General features: G+C 41.6%; 1 protein-coding gene across 2 annotated transcripts; it reads left to right on the top strand.

Annotated features, from left to right (window-relative positions):
- c31h18orf25 (chromosome 31 C18orf25 homolog) lies at positions 1-17,232 on the top strand. Of its 2 annotated transcripts, XM_038970304.1 has the most exons (5): positions 1-177; positions 2,137-3,012; positions 13,287-13,478; positions 14,052-14,163; positions 14,522-17,232. In XM_038970304.1, exons 2-5 carry the CDS (start codon positions 2,202-2,204, stop codon positions 14,718-14,720), a joined length of 1,314 nt encoding a protein of 437 aa, XP_038826232.1. In that variant the 5' UTR covers positions 1-177; positions 2,137-2,201; the 3' UTR covers positions 14,721-17,232. The 2 variants fall into 2 exon arrangements, with proteins under 2 accessions (XP_038826232.1, XP_038826233.1); XM_038970305.1 differs by lacking the exons at positions 13,287-13,478; positions 14,052-14,163; positions 14,522-17,232 and adding an exon at positions 8,871-10,921.
- Positions 17,233-18,686: the final 1,454 nt, after the last annotated feature.

Below are 18,686 nucleotides of genomic sequence, written 5' to 3'. Positions count from 1 at the left end.
CTGATGGGGACATTTTGAAATAAGTAGCTAGCTGGTATTCGTTAGTGGACCAAGGTTCACTTTGCAAGCCAAATTTACTTTATTAGTTGTATATCTCGCATGCGTGATACGTTCAAATTAATGAAGATGTCACAGAAGTCGGACACTGAAGAAACAAGCGTATAACCTAATACACAAGTAAGTTGCTAGTTTAGCTATCAAATTAGCTACCCCGTCAGTGCGAACTGGCTGGCTAGCTGCTGGGCTACGTTAAAATGGAATCGTCGTTAGCATACGTCGCTTCCATTTTAGGTAGCTAACTAGTTGCCTATCAAGTTCGTGCTAGCGGTATCACAAATGCATGCATGGATGGTGGACTATGTTTAGAAATCCCCCTAGCAACTCCAACTCGTTTTAAGGGAAACTTGCTTAGCAAACTAGCTAACGTCGTTAGTCAAAGCTAACTCGATAGCCAACGAAGCCCTCACCATAGTTTGCCTTAATATTTTCCCTGTTAGCTAGCTACCTAGCCAGACGGGTAAGCTACCATCAAGCTAGATAGCTAACGCTAAGGATGAAGGAAGCCAGCTTCCGCGATGCTGGTTTGTTTTATGTTTAGCGTAGTTGACGTTAGCTTCTATGTTTTGCTTGCTAGCCAGCCAATTGATAGTGGCGTTTAATTGTTTGTTAGTTATGTTGTCGAGCTAGCAATCCAGGTAGCTACGTAGATCAACATGTCGTGTTTTTGTGGTAAAACGGTCAGTTATGTTATTCATACTTGATAGATGAGGCTCTGTCTGAACTTGCTCTTTTCCTGGGCTACTGGAAGGTGTGGCGCAAAGATCCCCGGACTTGAGTTTCGTTGTTGCCCACACAGTGGTGTTATGACACCATTCTAAATAGCCACATAACTACTGTTATAATGCCGCGTTCAAAACAACTGGGGTACTCTGAAATATCCGACTTCAGTGCATTGAAAATAACTGGGAATTCGGACAAAAACGAGCTCCAACTGGGAACTTTTTGAACGGTCATGCAACTCGGAATTCCAAGTCGGAAACTCGGGCATCCTTCTAGAGCTCCGACCTGAATATCTCTGACATCATGATTATACTGTTCCCCCCCCCCCCCCAAGTTCCCAGTTGTCTTGAAAGCACCATAGCACAACTTTGGGTAATATATTCAACGACGGTCTACTAGCTGGGCCACATCTATCTAAAGTTTAGGTGTATTTTGGTGGAATGCTGTGAATTTGAGCAATGAAGAGTTCATGATACAGTTTGAAAGAAGAAGCTCACTATTTGTAGGTGTCTTCTCCCTACAGGTATGTGACCAACATTCCACACAATGGTAACATACGTTTGGAACCAGCAGATATTTGTAAGCTGACCACATGTGGGGGTTCAAAGTTAAACCAGTAGAACAGATGTTGCCAGAATCTAGGTGATAACCTTATGTGAGAATGCTACCAAATACCCATGTTACCCTTTTGATTCATTATTGGTTTTTGGGCGGCAGATAACCAGCAGATAAGCGGTTAACAGCTTTGGTCCAGTAACCGAAAGGTTGCTGGTTCAAATCCCAGAGCCGACTATGTGAAAAATCGGTCTGTCCCTGTGAGCAAACTTAACCCTAATAGCTCATGTAAGTCACTCTGCACAAGAACGTATGCTAAATGACTCAAATGTAAACACACCCCACTACAGCTGTAAATGCAGCCAGATTAATTAGTGCTAATTTGCCTTTTGGTACTGTTGTAGGCTGCTGGTATTTAATTGAAAAGTTTTCAGTGGTTCCCATCTCCTCTCCTCATGTACCTCAAAGGTACACATTTTTATTGTTGACCCTGTCAAACATGCCTGATTCAACGTGTCAACTAATCATCAGGCCCTCAATAAGTTGAATCAGGTATGTTTGTTTAGGGCTACAAGACAAATAAGTGCTGTTGGGGGTACTTGAGGACCGGAGTTGGGAAACACCGAGTTACACCTTTCACAAATCGGTCTGTTGTATTGCGTCATTTTAAAGATCCTGCAAGGGGATGATTAATTTCGAATGTGTTCAGTCTTAAAGATATATCAATATTATAGTGGGTGCAAGAGTAGGTCTTTTTGAACCAAAGTTAAATCTCTGTGATATCGTATATTGTTGTTCCAGGTGAGTTCCTGTCCTGGTCCACCTGTTTAAAACAGTCAGACCACGGGGCCCTACGCTCAACTAGCATGAAGATGGCAGACACTGAGAAGACAGAGGAGTTTGTGGATGCTGAGATCTTCTCAGAGTGCCCCGTGCAGGGGGGGTCAGCTGCTGCTGTCAGGGGGGAGCAGGAGGAGCCCCTTAAAACAGAGACCACCAGCTCTCCTCCAGGAGAAAAGGAGGGGGACAGCCCCCTGCAGACTGAGGGTGAACCCAGCCTTCTCTCCATGCCCTGCCTCATGATGGAGCTGAGAAGGAACTCCCCTGAGTCTCCGCACGCCTCCACCGGCAGCGACAAGCCCACCTCGGGCCGTGCCTACGAGAGCGACTCCTCCAACCCCTGCATGCTCTCGCCCTCCTCCAGCGGCCACCTGGCCGACTCGGACACACTCTCCTCTGGTGAGGAGGGATCCGCCTCACGTGCGACAGTGGAGGGGGGCTCCACAGAGCCCGGGGCCGACACCAGACTTGCAGCAGAGGGTCAAACATCTGCATCAAGTGGGCGAAAGTCCCGTCGTTCACGTTCTGAAAGCGAGATGTCCACCAACACAATGGCAGCCAAGAAAAACCGCTGCCAGCCCGCTGTGGTGGGTGGAGCAGGCGTCGAGAAGCAGACCAACGGCCGGCTGGCTAAAGTCAAAGGTCACCGGAGCCAAAAGCACAAGGAGCGTATTCGGCTGCTTAGGCAGAAGCGTGAGGCTGCGGCAAGGAAGAAATACAACCTGCTGCAGGACAGTAGTACGAGCGACAGCGACCTCACCTGTGACTCCAGCACCAGCTCCTCTGAAGACGACGACGAGACATCAGGCGGCAAGACAATCACCACAGACATCCCAGGTAACAATCACCACAGACATCCCAGGTAACAATCACCACAGACATCCCAGGTAACAATCACCACAGACATCCCAGGTAACAATCACCACAGACATCCCAGGTAACAATCACCACAGACATCCCAGGTAACAATCACCACAGACATCCCAGGTAACAATCACCACCAGACACATTTAACCGAACCCAACTCACATGGGATAATATTCACCACACATACGGTGCATTCAGAAAATATTCAGACCCCTTCCCTTTTTCCACATTGTTACGTTACAGCCTTATTCTAAAATGGATGGGGGGAAAAAAATATATATATATATGTCCTCATCTATCTACACACAGTACCCCATAATGACAAAGCGAAAGGTTTTTTGAAGTGTTTGCAAATGTATTCAAAAATAAACAAGTACCTTATGTACATAAGTATTCAGACCATTTGCTATGAGACTCAAGATTGCGCTCAGGTGCATCCTGTTTCCATTGATCATCCTTAAGATGTTTCTGCAACTTGATTGGAGTCCACCTGTGGTCAATTAAATTGATTGGACATGATTTGAAAAGGCACACATGTCTATATAAGGTCCCACAGTTGACAGTGCATGTCAGCAAAAACCAAGCCAAAAAGTCAAAGGAATTGTTTAAGCTCTAAGACAGGATTGTGTCGAGGCATAGATCTGGGGAAGTGTACCAAAAAATGTCTGCAGCATTGAAGGTCCCCAACAACACAGTGGCCTCCGTCATTCTTAAATGTAAGAAGTTTGAAACCACCAAGACTTCAAAGATCTGGCCAAGCTGAACAATCGGGGGAGAAGGGCTTTGGTCAGGGAGGTGACGAAGAACCCGATGGTCACTGACAGAGCTCGAGTCACTCTGTGAGTGTGGGAGAACCTTCCAGAAGGACAACCATCTCTGCAGCACTCCACCAATTAGGCCTTTATGGTAGAGTGGCCAGACGGAAGCTGTGAACAACAAGATTATCTGGTCTGATGAAACCAATATTGATCTCTTTGGTCTGAATGCCAAGCGTCACGTCTGGAGGAAATCTAGCACCATCCCTATGGTGAAGCGTGGTGGCAGCATCATGCTGTGGGAATGTTTGTTTTTTTCAGCGGCAGAGACTTGGAGACTAGTCAGGATCGAGGGAAAGATGAACGGCGCAAAGTACAGAGAGATCCTTGAAGAAAACCTGACCCAGAGCGCTCGGGACCTCAGACTGGGGCAAAGGTTTACCTTCCAACAGGACAACAACCCTACACACACACACAGCCAAGACAACACAGGAGGGGCTTCGTGACAAGTCTCAATGTCCTTGAGTGGCCCAACCAGGACCGGGACTTGGACTTGAACCAGATCGAACATCTCTGGAGAGACCTGTTAATAGCTGTGCAGCAACGCTTCCCATCCAACTTCACAGAGCTTGAGAGGATCTGCAGAGAAGAGGTGTGCCAAATTTGTGCCTCAAATACAGGTGTGCCAAGCTGGTAGCATCATACCCAAGAAGACTCGATGCTGTAATCGCTGCCAAAGGTGCTTCAACAAAGCACTGACTAAAGGGTCTGAATACTTATGTGAGATTTCAGTTTTTATTCTTAATGCATTTTCAAACATAAAAAAATAAACTGTCTTTGCTTTGTCATTATGAGATATTGTGTGTAGATTGAGGGGGGTGCCATTTTTAATCAATTTTATATTAAGGCTGTAACATAACAAAATGTAGAAAAGGTAAAGGGGGCTGACTACTTTCCGGAGACACTGTATATCCCATGTTTAATGCATTTGGGTCTTTCTATAAATAATGGGGCCAATGTGTGACGTTGGGATAAACATTTCAAGATGGGTTGAAATAAATAAAAATAAAAAGTTTTATGCAGTTCCACATGTGTACTTGGATGAATATGCCAATTGCCGGTTAACTCTACATATATACTACAACAGGACTATACATCCTTAAAGCAGGGTTTACCGACATTGGCAAGTCATATTCAAGGTCTTTCAGACTTTTTCAAGCCCTTTATTGTACTTTTCAAGGATCTGTGTTATACAATTGTATAATTTATATAATTGAACATATAGGGCATAATATAGAACTGTCAAACTAGGCCGTTACCACTTTAAGAATAATGCATTTTTTTTAGGCATTGATATTAAAATTACATTCTAAAATGTGAGAATACTGTGGACTTGTCTGACAAATTTTTTTTTTTTAAGAAAGAAAAGTAAATAAAATTATTTAACTAGGCAAATGAACTGGATGAATGCATGATTCTTTTTCTGTGTCCTATGTGGCCCGAAGCAGGCACACAATTAAGCCAGGCTGTTTTTGTCATGAGAAAGTGGCTAAAACCCCAGTTCCTTTTATAATGGAAGGATTTGTATGGAAAGCCAAGTTGATGCCAGCATTCGATCTTGTCGTCTTCATAATCACTGCATGTGGTTTTACCGCAACAGAGTAGCGCAACACCCATCAATTGAAATGGTTGGAAAGAAACAGAAGTGGCCACATCTCTCACGAAATGGATCCAAAAGGAAATCGCAGATAATTATCAGGAAGCAGGAGAACTTATAAATTGGCTACAATAATTTACAAGGACTTTTCAAGCACCAAATTCTAGTAAATGTCTGATTTTTCAAGGTAGGCATATTCCAGTACTTGAATATCTGTTCTTCAAGTTTAGGTAGGCTGCTTCAAGCCCATTGTATTGCTTAAAATTGCAGGTGTATCATGGAAACTAACATGTATTTGTCATGTTATTTCATTACCAGGTTATGTTGTGAAGATGCCTATTAGGCTATGTCATTTGTTGTCATTATATCCAGAATAATGAACAGGAATAGAGTTTGGTGTTGCACAATTGTCTATCGTATGCAATTGCAAACCGACTCGTCCAATCCAAGGCACAAAAACATACTCATTACTCTGACACTTTCTGTTAAATCTAATGAGACCATTCTCTAAATCTAGCAGACAACAGATTATCAACATCAATTCTCCATGGGATATTAGATCCAATGTAGATCCAGGCACAACGGTCTTCATCAGCGTAAGGAATGAGAGACCCTAAATATTTTGGGTATTTCTTTTGCGGGCACCTCTTTTTCCAGCACTTGGGCTGTTTCATCACATGTGCTATCACAACAGCTGTTCATCATTTGACTGTCATTCAGAAAATTCCTTCCTGGATCAGATGTGTGAAAATATCACAGCATAGTTAAACAGCTAGACACCAAATGCGCATCCAACATGTATTATGCATAATTATTGAAGAACCACGTTAATGACTCTCGCTTTAGATTTTCAGTATCAAGGTAAGGTGACTCTTTCTTTTAAAAGCATTCGAGTTTGCAATCACATACATTTTTGGGAGATTTGTGTGCCCATAAACTGTTTTCACCCCATTACACAAGGAGACACAACATTTAAGTAGTTACATTGCAGTTCTGAAATCTCTATACAGAACAACTACAGGGTTCAATGTCTAATTGAACTAATTAATGAAAATATATGATATAAGGACAACTTACACTGCCATAAATGCAAGGACAGAAAAGTAATGTCTTGTCACATGATTTTTGGACAAATCCGTCAAGTTGCTAATCATGAGAAAGGGATAAACAGTTCTTAAATCAACTTGTGAATTTTATGTAAAATGGCTACTGTATTTTCCCCCCTTAATGCAATGACATGAAGAAAAAAATGGCTTAACAGCTGTAACAAGTTTTCCAGCATAGGAAATCCTGGTACCCTACTCTATAGAAAGACCCATGTACTACAGGGATTCCAAGTAACCCACGTTTAGTGCACCATAAGGTAATAATCACAATTTACTACAGACATCACAGGTAATTTTGACAATTTCTCGTAAACAGTTGCCACAGACATCTCACATGAATCATTTCACATACGTTTACCAGAGATGTCGAGTAACCATAGCATCCCCGGGCCAATGCAAACACACTGACGCTTCTGTTTATGAATGTTTGCTAATCTTCAATGGCTTCTAGCACAGGCATCACTGAATGTAAATTGTTTTAATAACTGTTAATTTGTCTCCATTCACCATGCATTTTGAAGGTTACAACCTATCATGTCTTCACCACGTAATCCACCCGTAGGAAATGTTCTTTTTAAACTCATTGTTTGCATGTTGTGTGGAATGTAGATACCATTTACTGAGTTATAATTGGGTCATTGTTTTACTTCTACTTTTCCAGTCTGTGCTGCCATAGCGAGCTGTTTTTTACAACAGTATATGAATTCACTGTGTGGTAGTAACCTTGTGATAAACATACAGTAGGAGTATCTCAAAGCTGTGACATAAACATAGTAGTAAATGTGTCATTCACATCGAAGGCGCCACTGTCCATTGTAATGTGATTGACTTCTTCCTGTCCTTGGTCAAAATAGAGATTGAGGATTAATGGAATGAGATGTCTCCATCCCCAGAGCCTTCCATTAATTCACCATACCTTTGCCACGTAGCACCTTATCGTGCTGGTTCGGTTGAACTTCTGTTGAATTATTTGAATGTGGCCCTTTGAGATTCCCCTAGGCTCCAGTCCAGTGTCTTAGACTGAAGCTGTGCCTGTTTTCAGCGCAGTAGGTCTCGATGTAGTTGTTTGTCAAGGCTCTGGATTACTGTTAAACAGATGCTTCAAGTGTAATAGGTTGTAATAGGCATCTGATTCACTGCTGTGTTTGGGAATGCGGTGTCCATTTTAGGATGTCGTCATTTCAAAATGCATAAATTAACCACAGCATCTTGTCGAAGTTAGCAAAAAAATCTATCATAGGCTAGGATATATTTGACAACACACTTAAGATTAGTTATCTTGTGTTGTGTTATTTGTACATTGTTTTATTGGTGGCCCTTGTGTTTGACTTCCCTGTGACTTGATTTCCTGATAATTGGAGGGAAAGATTTGATTTACAATAAGGATGTGTTGCTCAACTTCAATGAGTACAATGGATCAAATACAGTAAGACTTGTACTGCAGATCAAATGAAGATCTATATTGCTTTAAACTCGTGACTTTATATTGAGTTATTTCCTCTTTCTAAGACTTGGTATGTCAATGATGTTGCTATCTGGTTTGATAAAGTGGGTTTTGACGTTGCATCTTGGCATTGGGGTGACAACATTGATATTAGTTTGAGGTAGCGTTGTTGTTCTAATTTAGACTGGGTTAAATCACTGCCATAACATGGAGATGGTGGTGCATTGCTCTGCCTGCACTCAAGCAGGGCTATTGTAGTATGTAAGATAATTTGTAGAGAACATGGCAATAGTCAGCTGTAACTGACATTTTCCCCCTTCGCTTTCCTTGATTACCACAACTGCATAACTCTTCTAGATGTGCGTAGGTAGACATATTTTATGTGAATCGCATTTTGAAATTGTTGCTAGTTCAAATAAGTTATGTCTAGCTTGTTTAAGTACATTTGATGTCCAAGGAGAAATGTCAAAACCTTGGTGCTGTGTCTGTCTGGGTTATTTCTTACGCTGTAGGTGCGTACATAGTTAAAGTTTTCCTGGTTGTCTATCTTATCACAAACTATGCACGGTTAATCTTCAGTAAACACTTGCTACAATGAGTTACAGCAACTAAATCTCTTAACACCAATTTCTGTCTATGGTGGATCTATAGGACTCCATTTTATCAACCATTACTGCATTCCGTACACAGACCTGACTGCTACAACTGCATGAACGTAGTCCATCAGCATGAAAAAGTCGATCTGCACGTCAACGAAACTTGTCATTTTTCTATTTTTTTAAATAATTATAAATAAAACAAACAGTCCACCAGCGAACATGAAGTGCTACTGTGTTTCTTATGGCTTGGCCTCAATGTCTTTAAAGCTGCGGAGGGATCCGGAGTGAGCGCTCAGATGCAGGGCCTGCTGGACGGCGGTGGCTCGTGGGACAGGAACAGCATTGGCAGCGTGCTGGAGGAGGCCATGACTCGCTTCGCTGTGATGCAGCGGCAGACAGAAGAGCGCTTCCGCGTCTGGATGGAGAAGCTGACGCGCCTCGACTCGGATGACAGCGTCGACTCGTCCATCCACTCGAGCGACGCCCCCGGGCGGCACCATCGGCACCGCCACAGGGCGCCGCGCCCGTCCAGCTCCTTCCTGCCCTCCTCGGAGTCGCAGGAGACAATGGCGGCGTACATGTTGGCCCGAGAGAACGCCAACGTCACCATGAGCAGCTTGGCCCCTGACCCCCTCAACAACAACATCCTGCCTGATGTAGTGCCTGCTACCCAAAATGGAAATCTGGACGTTCCAGACCCCGGCCTCTTGAACGTTTAGATTCCCTTGTTGGACTTGTGGAGTGGTTTTAGTGCTGTATTTTCCAAATGGATAAAGTTCCACTACCATCACACATACGGTGATGACGGCAAATGTGCTTATCTAATTTCCACTTTCTTGGGGGGGGGGTTTTAATCACCAACCCTCCAATTCTACTGGAAGTCCCTAATATGTGTGTTACATAATTAACATGGTAAGCATGGCCTTGACTGTGACACTCAAGTCCTCCATGAGCTTTGTGGCTCATGGCAGCTGTGGGTGCTGAATCACTGTGAGATCTAAGTCTTTTGAATGCGTTTTTTAAAAATCTAAATGGTTCCTGGAGCCAATTTACTTTAACTGCAACTTATAGAAAAAAAATGCATCATTGACATGGACAATGCATATTTTATCGACCGACTGTCAAGTCAGGGCTCTCATTGTATTGCTTTCAGTATGCCTATTCCAAGAGTATACATGTTTACCAGCTAACATACTGTGTCAGTTCATACAATAACGTGCGTTACAGAACCCCAGACAGTCACTTGTGCAGGGGGCTGCTTCATGGCATGTGCCTTGTCATACGGAATGCTGGGAATAAGAACGTTGTCATTGTGCCATTTTACTTAAAGCCACATCCGCTGGGCACTGGGTTAGTAATTGATTTAAATACTTGTCAATGTTTTCACAGCCTTTTACTTTAGTGGCATAGCTTTACTAACAGTAAACATTCTAGAGAGAATTACATTCTTAACGCAATATATTCAGCCCCATACAATTCCTTGAAATTGGATGTCCAAATCAGAACATTGTTAAACTTTTATATGTAGGTAGAGAAGTATTATTTTTTTTATTTGACCTGAACTTCTGTTGTGGTAGCACTGAGACTGTGAAAGATTAGGCCTAATACTATGATGGCAGTGGAGAGACTTTTTTTTCCGTGTGGATATCGTGGGTGTGGGATCTTTTGTGCTGAATAGGAGTAACATATCAAGAGCCTCATGTCTGTCCATATCCTTAAAATAGTTTTTCTGCCAATCTGGCCTGTGCTTAAAGCAAATTCGGCCTTTTTTATTATTATTTTTTTAATAGTAGTTGTATTGATGACTTTTATCAAACTGAAACCAGGTTTCACACTATCAATATATAGTTTGGGCTCCAGAAAAGTATAGCGCATGTTAATGATTACTGGTTTCTACATAGGCCTACATAACATACAGGTGACAATGCAGCCTTTTCTGGTTCAGATCCTGTGATTGCTTGAGTCTGAATAACCTTCTCCAGCTACTTATAAAAACAAGAATGACTTCTTCAAACACTACCTACACATCCAGGACATAGCTAAAGGAACATAGCTGGAAGCATATTCAATAGGGCCGTGGTCTTTTGGAGCATTGTAATTTGCACATGAAAATGTACTGCATATAAAATATAGCTACACAGTTCTCAATTTCACACTGTTTAATCTGCATAAAGTTTTACTGTTTGCATGTGAACTTCCCTTCATGTATATGTGCAAATGTCAAAGAATAACTTTTGATTAGCCTGTGTGTGCAAGGTAAACCTTTGCTCGTATGCTCATGAATTGTAGAGAGTGACAACTTCCTTTTGGTTTTATGTTAACAGGACTTGGTCCAGCTCTCGTCTCCTGCCTTCAAATTCATGACGCACAGTTCATCTGACATATTTAGTTTGCCGCCTTGTCCTGTTTGGATCCCAGTACTGTAAATGGTCTTCCATTTGTTTACCACAGTATTGTATCATGTCAGCAGCTCACATAAAAGAGCCTGAATTTTTTTTTTTTTTTTTATAAATACAAGTGCATCAAATACCTTCATGGTCATTTTCCATTGTGGACCGGTATTAAAATCAAATTGTATTTGTCACATGCGCTGAGTACAACAGGTGTAGTAGCCCTTATAGTGAAATGTTTACTTGCAAGCTCTTTTCCAATGACGCAGAGTTAAATAAAGCTATACAACACACAAGCTTGTTTACCAAAGAGAGAATCTTGGTTTACAGTGAGCTCAAACTATTGGGACAGTGACACGTTTTGTTTTTGGGGGGGGGGGGGACTCTGTACTCCAGCACTTTGGATTTACAGTGATACAATGACTGAGGTTAAGCTGCAGACTGTCGGCTTTAATTTGTGTGTTTTTATACATATTGGCTGAACTGTTTAGAAATTACAGCACTTTTTGTCATTTTAATGTAGACATGTTTAGAAACTATTCTTATTTATAATAAAAGTGACTCCAAAATAACACAATACATTATTTACCATTTTCTATTGGGCACAAAATAATTTGAAACTCAAACAATCAGCAAATGCATCCAAGTTTGTTTTGTCACAAGCTTAATGTAATTGTGTGCTAGGAATATGTGACCAAATACTAAACCTTTGACTACTTTAATACAAGTGAAGTGTCCCAATACATTTGATCCCCTAAAGTTGGGGGACTATGTACAAAAAGGTGATGTGATTTTGTAAACGGTTCACCCGATACAGATGAAAATGCCCTTAAACTAAAGCTGACAGTCTGTACTTTAACCTGCATAGGCATAATTTCAAATCCAAAGTGCTGGAGTACAGAAGCAAAAACATGTCGCTGTCCCAATACATTTGGAGCTCCTTTTATCTTCACTAGTTATGAGGATCAGGAGTTGTTCCTAATCCTGACCAGCCTGGAAAAGGTTAGCAGTGTGGTTAAAATTGGGGATAAGGTTAGGTTTAAAGTCAGATTTTTAAGAAGATCAATTTTAGAAATGGGTGTTTAGTCATTATGACTTTGTGGCTGTATTAGACTTGAGTGCCTGGCATCCACTGTAACACTGGTGCCCATTTTGCTCTTGACTTGACTCCCATACTGCACTGTCTGCGCTCTCAAAGTATGCTGTCTAGATCAGTTTCCCAAACCTGGTCCTGGGGCTCCCTCTGGGTGCAGGTTTTTGCCCTAGCACTACACAGCAAGGTTCCCAGGACCGCGGTTGGGAAAACCTGGTCTAGATGACCCTCAGGCATGTGGCTTAGGCTATGTGTAACTGACTTCTCTTACAGGGTAGAACAGAGCAGACACTCGACCGACGCATGTCCCCCAATACTCTACCAGGGTTTTTCTACAACATAACTAAGTTAACCCTTTGTTACATTTTATCTTATTTTTTGGGAGCAGCTTTTTTGTTTTTGATAACTGGTCAAACTGCTGCTAATTTGTTTACTTGCTTTATTGCATACACATGATAATTACAAGTTTTGAACTGTATAAAGAACATTTCAGATTTTTAGTTGTTTGTAATGATTGCATCCGTTGGTAGTTATTTTTTTTGTGAGTGGCTGTTATTTGAAAAGCATTAAAGGATACCTAAAATAAATTATGTAATCTGTTTATGAGTTAATTGCAGACTATATATCAGTAGGTCATGCATAAAACACACAGAATAGGCTATAGTTGCACATCAGATGTGCCAATTACACATGTAACTCTGGGCACAGATACACATTCTATGAATTCTGAACATCTTCAGTTTGATGTCAGTCATCTTGACATTTTGAATAAGGCTCGTAGCCTAGATATTGTATTCAAACATTTACAGTTGAGCAAAACAAAGCAGTTATGTAGGCATATTTGCTATATACTAATGCTTTATTACGAGGCAATTAGTTAAATTATTACTATTCAACCTAACTTGTTAATTGTCTGACAACAAATATATTTACAGCTGAAATGTTTTTTTTCATTCATCATGCATGGCAGGTGGCATTTAGCAGTCGGGAATATCAAATAAGATATTGGAAGTTGTAGGGTGAGGGTATGTATGTCTCTGATCCACTCAGATACCACGGCTGAAATCCTATCATGAGCTGCTATACTAGCAATGCAATTATTGTGCTGATGGAGGTAGCTACTTTCTACTGTGAGCACTGAAGTTCGCTAACCTGTGAGACGAAGTGGTTTGAATAATGAAGTGTTTTCTGTTTCTACAGACGGGACTCCCGTAGTGTGCCACTATGATATTTCAGACACTGATTCTAACCAGGAGAACTTAAGTGTGACTGCGGAGCGAGTGCGCCGGACCACCGTGATAACACATGAAAGGCTAAAAACACACAGGGACCAGGATATGGCAGCAAACTCTGGGGCAGTAAGAGTACAGCATCTGTGCTCTCTCTCAGCAGGTCAGTTACAAACCCGGTGTAGCACACTGAAAATGTTTACTCTCTCTGGGAAGACTTACTGTATAATCCGCAAACAGTGACAGGCACAAGGAGATTGTTTAACAGGGATAATGTTGGTGCAACCAGTAGCCTAGGTACTAGGAACCAACATCTCAGAGATGAAAACATGGTGGAAGAGCAGTTGAATAAAACATACGTTTTGTACTGTGCTCCACGGTTGAAAAGGGGGATCTTAGGAGTTCGAAGCAGAAATGATACAGGCTGTCTACAGTACAGGTGTTTTCCTTTCAGGTGCTGCAAATGCGTTTTTTCTGTTTGCCTTTTATTTTTTGTCTTGCTGTACACGTATTTCATAGAAATTCAGTTGGTCAATTGACATAGATGTAAATTTACATAGATATCTGCTGCAATGAAGAGTAAACCAGATATTTGTGTCCATCAAACTTCCAGAGGGGTGGATTGCATCATTTTTCAATGACTTTTGTTTTTGTTAATGTCTGTGTCTGTGAGGTGTACTGCTATTCTACATGTCCCTGTACGTTCTAAAATGTCTTATGTGTTGTTGTGTTGCAGGTCACATGGAGGCAGAGCTGGCCCACAGGGAACCCCCTCGACACAAGGGCCACATCAACATCCCCTCCTCAGACAGTGAGGTAGAAATAGTAGGAGTGCAAGAAAACACAAGGTGAGTTCAGAAAGCATAACTTGCAACACACGTCGAGGGCAGATTTGCCTGCACTACAACCACTACAAAACTGTAATCCTTATATGGTGTTGGTCTACAACATGTTACTTCAAGAGTTATGGTCATGCAGTCATGTTTTATTGCCGCAACAAAACGGTCAATATAGTTTTACTGTGTAACACCAACACCGTCAACAGCTCATAAAGGCAATGGCTGCTTGGGACTGTCATGGAACTGGTGCACTGCAATGAACAAACAGTTTTCGTTACTAAGTCGTCAGTATAATGTTGTTACCCTAATGTTTCTCTAACATTGCTCTAATGTCCTTGTTGTGTTATTGTGCCCTTTCTCTTAACAGATGTGCCCATCCTCGGGGCGGGGTAATTCAGAGCCTGTCCTCTGCCTGGAAGCCCAACTCACTGGAGCAGCTCAACAACAGCACGAGGCAATCCTCCCAGCTCTGGACTACCGTGTCCCCCCAGCCCAACTGGGTGTCCCCTCCGGAGGTAGTGGACCTCACTTTGGACGAGGACACCAGACATAAATACCTACTCTGAGCAACTCGTGCACTGAAGACTTCCTTACTCCCCTCTCCTCCTCCTCCAGCCTCTCCCCACCACGGCAAAGGCCCTTCCGGAGTGGTACAGCCACCACCTGTGACTCATGGGCTGCGTCTCAAATGACACCCTATTCCCTATATAGCGCACTATTCTCTATACCTCATAGGGCTCTGGTCAAATGGAGTGAGCTATATAGGGAGTATGGTGTAATTAGAGATGCAGCCTCATGGACTTCCTCTGATGTTATTAACCTACTGTAGAACCTTCTATCAAAGCCATTTTAACAAAGATGATTCCCTGATCATGGATTTAAAATACATAATCAAGAGGGCAAGACACTAGTGCAGGTTGAACCATACAGAGGTGTTACAGTAAAACACATAGCAATATTCTCCCTGTCCTGGACCTCATTGATCCTGAGGACTGTTGTCCGTACATAGGTAGGCACTGTGTTCTGTCTGTCCGCTAGCTGTAACATAGGACTTGAAGCTGCTGCATGAGGGTAGGGCAGTATCAGTAGCTCAAATCTGCTGCACTACAGACTGGTGTCCTATTCTCCAGCTGACTGGATTGGGCTTACAGTCGATACTTAACGGCAGCTGGTACACTGTCTGCAGCATGATATGCCGGCATGTGACGGAGCTTTGGTGGCTTGACCTGACCTGCTCCGTACTCCAGTAGAGATGTCACTTAGGTATATGTTAAGATTTTAACACTGGCTCTACCCTCACTGGTCAAACTACATTGATTATGTTGTTTACCCTATTGTGCTTAAAGAAGGTGATTAGTAAAAAAATGTATATATATATATTATATATATAATTTGTACTATTGATAATTTTGCTGTCAATGATTGGAGCATATGTGTTTAAGATAGAAACTGAATCAAGTTCTAAGCTAGCTAGATCAACTCTTTTTTTTGTCTTATTCAAGGAAACAAACCACAACACTGGTCAATCAATCAATCAATTTTATTTTATATAGCCCTTCGTACATCAGCTAATATCTCGAAGTGCTGTACAGAAACCCAGGTCTGGTCTGTTCAGTTCTCTTCTTTCTCCTCTCTGGGTAGCAAGTGGTCAGACACACAGTACTCAGGCAGTTGCTGCAGTCCTCCGGCAGTGCAGGCTATGTACGGTACTATTACTGTAAGACAGGTCTACTGTGTCTGTTGAGCCAAGCTGTTGCTATGGAGAACAGTGATAGTGTCCCAGTTGTCGTTCTGGTAGTCAGTGAATGTATGACCATGCAGGGCTGACTGGTTGCATTTTATATGGATTGTGTGTATATCAGTGTGAATGAGATATCTCTCCTCCTAACCTCTCGGGACCCCCTTTTTACAACTGAGAAAATGTATCTTCCATTGAACATTGCAAAGCAAAGATGGCCTGAATGCCTTGGAATGTGCACTATTTTCTTTCAGAATCATGTATATTCTTTTATCTTAAAGCATGGCAGATTTTTACTGTCTCTACAAAAAAAGATATTTTAATAATAGATGTGAATTTACTACATAGATATTAAGAAGCAAAGTACAGGTGAGTTTGTGTCCATTTGGGGGCTTTATAGAGAGACCTATTTAATGTATGAATGGTTTTAACCCTGATTCCTCAGGACTCTCCCTGTGGTTCTTGTGTTTATTGTACTCATGCAGTACTGCAGGCCTGGTTAGTTTTTACCAATGGTCCAATATGACACATCAGATCCAATTGAACTGCATGAACCTCCCTGGTCTCTCTCTCCCTCATGAGAGGGTTATATTGAAGCATTTAATTCACTCCTGCTGGTCACAGAAAGTGGAAAAGTCCTACTCGACACCAGGAACTGAACCAAAAGTCTAATGGAACGTTTGTCAACGAAAGACTTAACCTTAGAGACTTGTGATATTTAAGCTTTTGACAACTTATTTTCCTTTGCACCTATAAAATTATTTTGAGCTCTGAATTTATTCTTGATGAGTTGAGTTCAACTTGAACGACATCACTCTCCTCGCAGAGCAAAACGCTGTATAAATTAGATGATGACGTCATAATTATATCAACATTTCAGTATCACTTTGACTCTTAACTGGCCAGTTTTCTCCACTGTATGCAGATAGCACTGAAAAATACGCTTTTATTCCAGACCTCTTGCATGCAGCACTTCTAAGCCCATTCGTGTCGTGTAGCTAGCTCTTCATTATGATTTCTGTTAAATGTCAGTAAAGTAAGACATTGCTCATGCCTTTAGGCTTAGTGGATTGCTTTCTGTATGAAACTAGGGCAGCGATGCTCAAGTAGGGTTGCACATACCATTTCTTTTTTTGTCAAGTAAAACATTGTTTCAACCCGTTCTCAGTAATTTTAACTATTTTATTCTGTTTATTTTTGTTTATTTTACTGTCAGTATTTTAAATTAACAAGAAATTAGTGTTAATATTTTGTCGCGTCTGCAAGTCCCTGACTTCCTTGAAATGATATGTCTGTAGGACTAAAAGGAAACAATTTTAAAACTAAATAAATGGACTATTATTTAAGTACTTTGTTGATTGATTTTTTTACCCAATTGGTTTGCTCCCTTATCACATTCACTTAACCCAGTTTGACTAGATAATTTGTTTGTTGGGGGAAAATTGATAAATGTCTTATTAGTGACTACCGATATTCATCCTAAAATGCTTGTATGCTGACCCATCTCTCTTTGACACTCATTTGTGCCGTACATGACAGGTGCCTGTGAGAACATTGGCATGGGCTTGTGAGCATGTCAATAGCAATTTTGTGCATATGGAAAAGGTGTTAATCTATCAATGTACAACACGTGTGTAGAAGGGTATGCATGATCATGTGTGTGCGTGTCTGTAACCACGAGAAGCTATGGGGGTTGAGGTTCCGCTGATCACTCATTGTTCCTTTCTGGCCTTCGGCCAGGCTGTCTAGACAAATCCCTCTCTTCATGAACAATACGACCCCTCACCCACAAAGGGACAGGGTCAAAGGTAAGGCAAAGAGGCACTGGCTGCTAGGGGGACATGTGGAGAGACCGGAGCTGTGCAATATGCCTATCGTAACCTCAACCCTGGAGCCCTTCTGCTCATCCTGAGGGCACCACCACAGCTGTATGCTAATTTCCACAGCTAGTCCTCTTGTCATTGGTGAGCAGAAGAAGAATTGCTAATATTTTACTAGCCTACAAAATAAATTAAATTGTTCTGTGCTGGTATTTTATGCAGCTCTGAAGGAGGTGTTTGCATATTTGAGTAGCCTTTAGTTTGTGCAGTTGCAATCACATCTGTGATTGTAGAGTACACACCTGACCACCAGAGGGCCCTCTGCCAGCAGAAATCACAAAGGAATGTTCATGGAAGTACCATTGGTAAGGACCAATAAGTAAGTAAAATACTAGGTTATTCAATGTTGTTTACTGTCCACAAGTCTATAAGGTTATATCACACCTTTGCAATGCCATTCAGGAACATGTAAGTTTTCACTTTGTTAGACTTTTGAAAGGGACGTGTGTGTGTGTACCGCAATCAATTTAAAGCCATACAGTATATAACATAGGTATGGAAATAGTGTTGAGTTCACTTCCGGTAGCTGCTGCCTGCTGGAGGACTACTGAGATGTCACTTTGCATAACATTGTAGCCTACACACAGTATTCTACAAATATGTCATGGCTTAACTCCGAAAATTCTGTGTGCAGGTCTACCCTTTTATATATAGATGATAGCTATGTGATGGGGATTTGTAGATCAGTGTAGTGCTATTTGTGTGTCTGAATATTCATATTTTGTACCAAGAATACACAATCAACCAAACCTCTCATTGGGGAACAATGCATAGGAAGGGTTAGCCCTTTTTTTGCTGAATTGATCCATATGACCTGTGTGTCTACTGGTGTCACACTAAATTAAGGGTCAGTTTGATAGCGGCGATGTGAAAGTGTTGTTCACTCAATATGATATGAATTTTATGTGTAAATG

The sequence above is a fragment of the Salvelinus namaycush genome, chromosome 31, assembly GCF_016432855.1.
Source record: "Salvelinus namaycush isolate Seneca chromosome 31, SaNama_1.0, whole genome shotgun sequence".
Taxonomy (NCBI): domain Eukaryota; kingdom Metazoa; phylum Chordata; class Actinopteri; order Salmoniformes; family Salmonidae; genus Salvelinus; species Salvelinus namaycush.
This window is presented reverse-complemented; position numbering and strand designations above follow the sequence as displayed.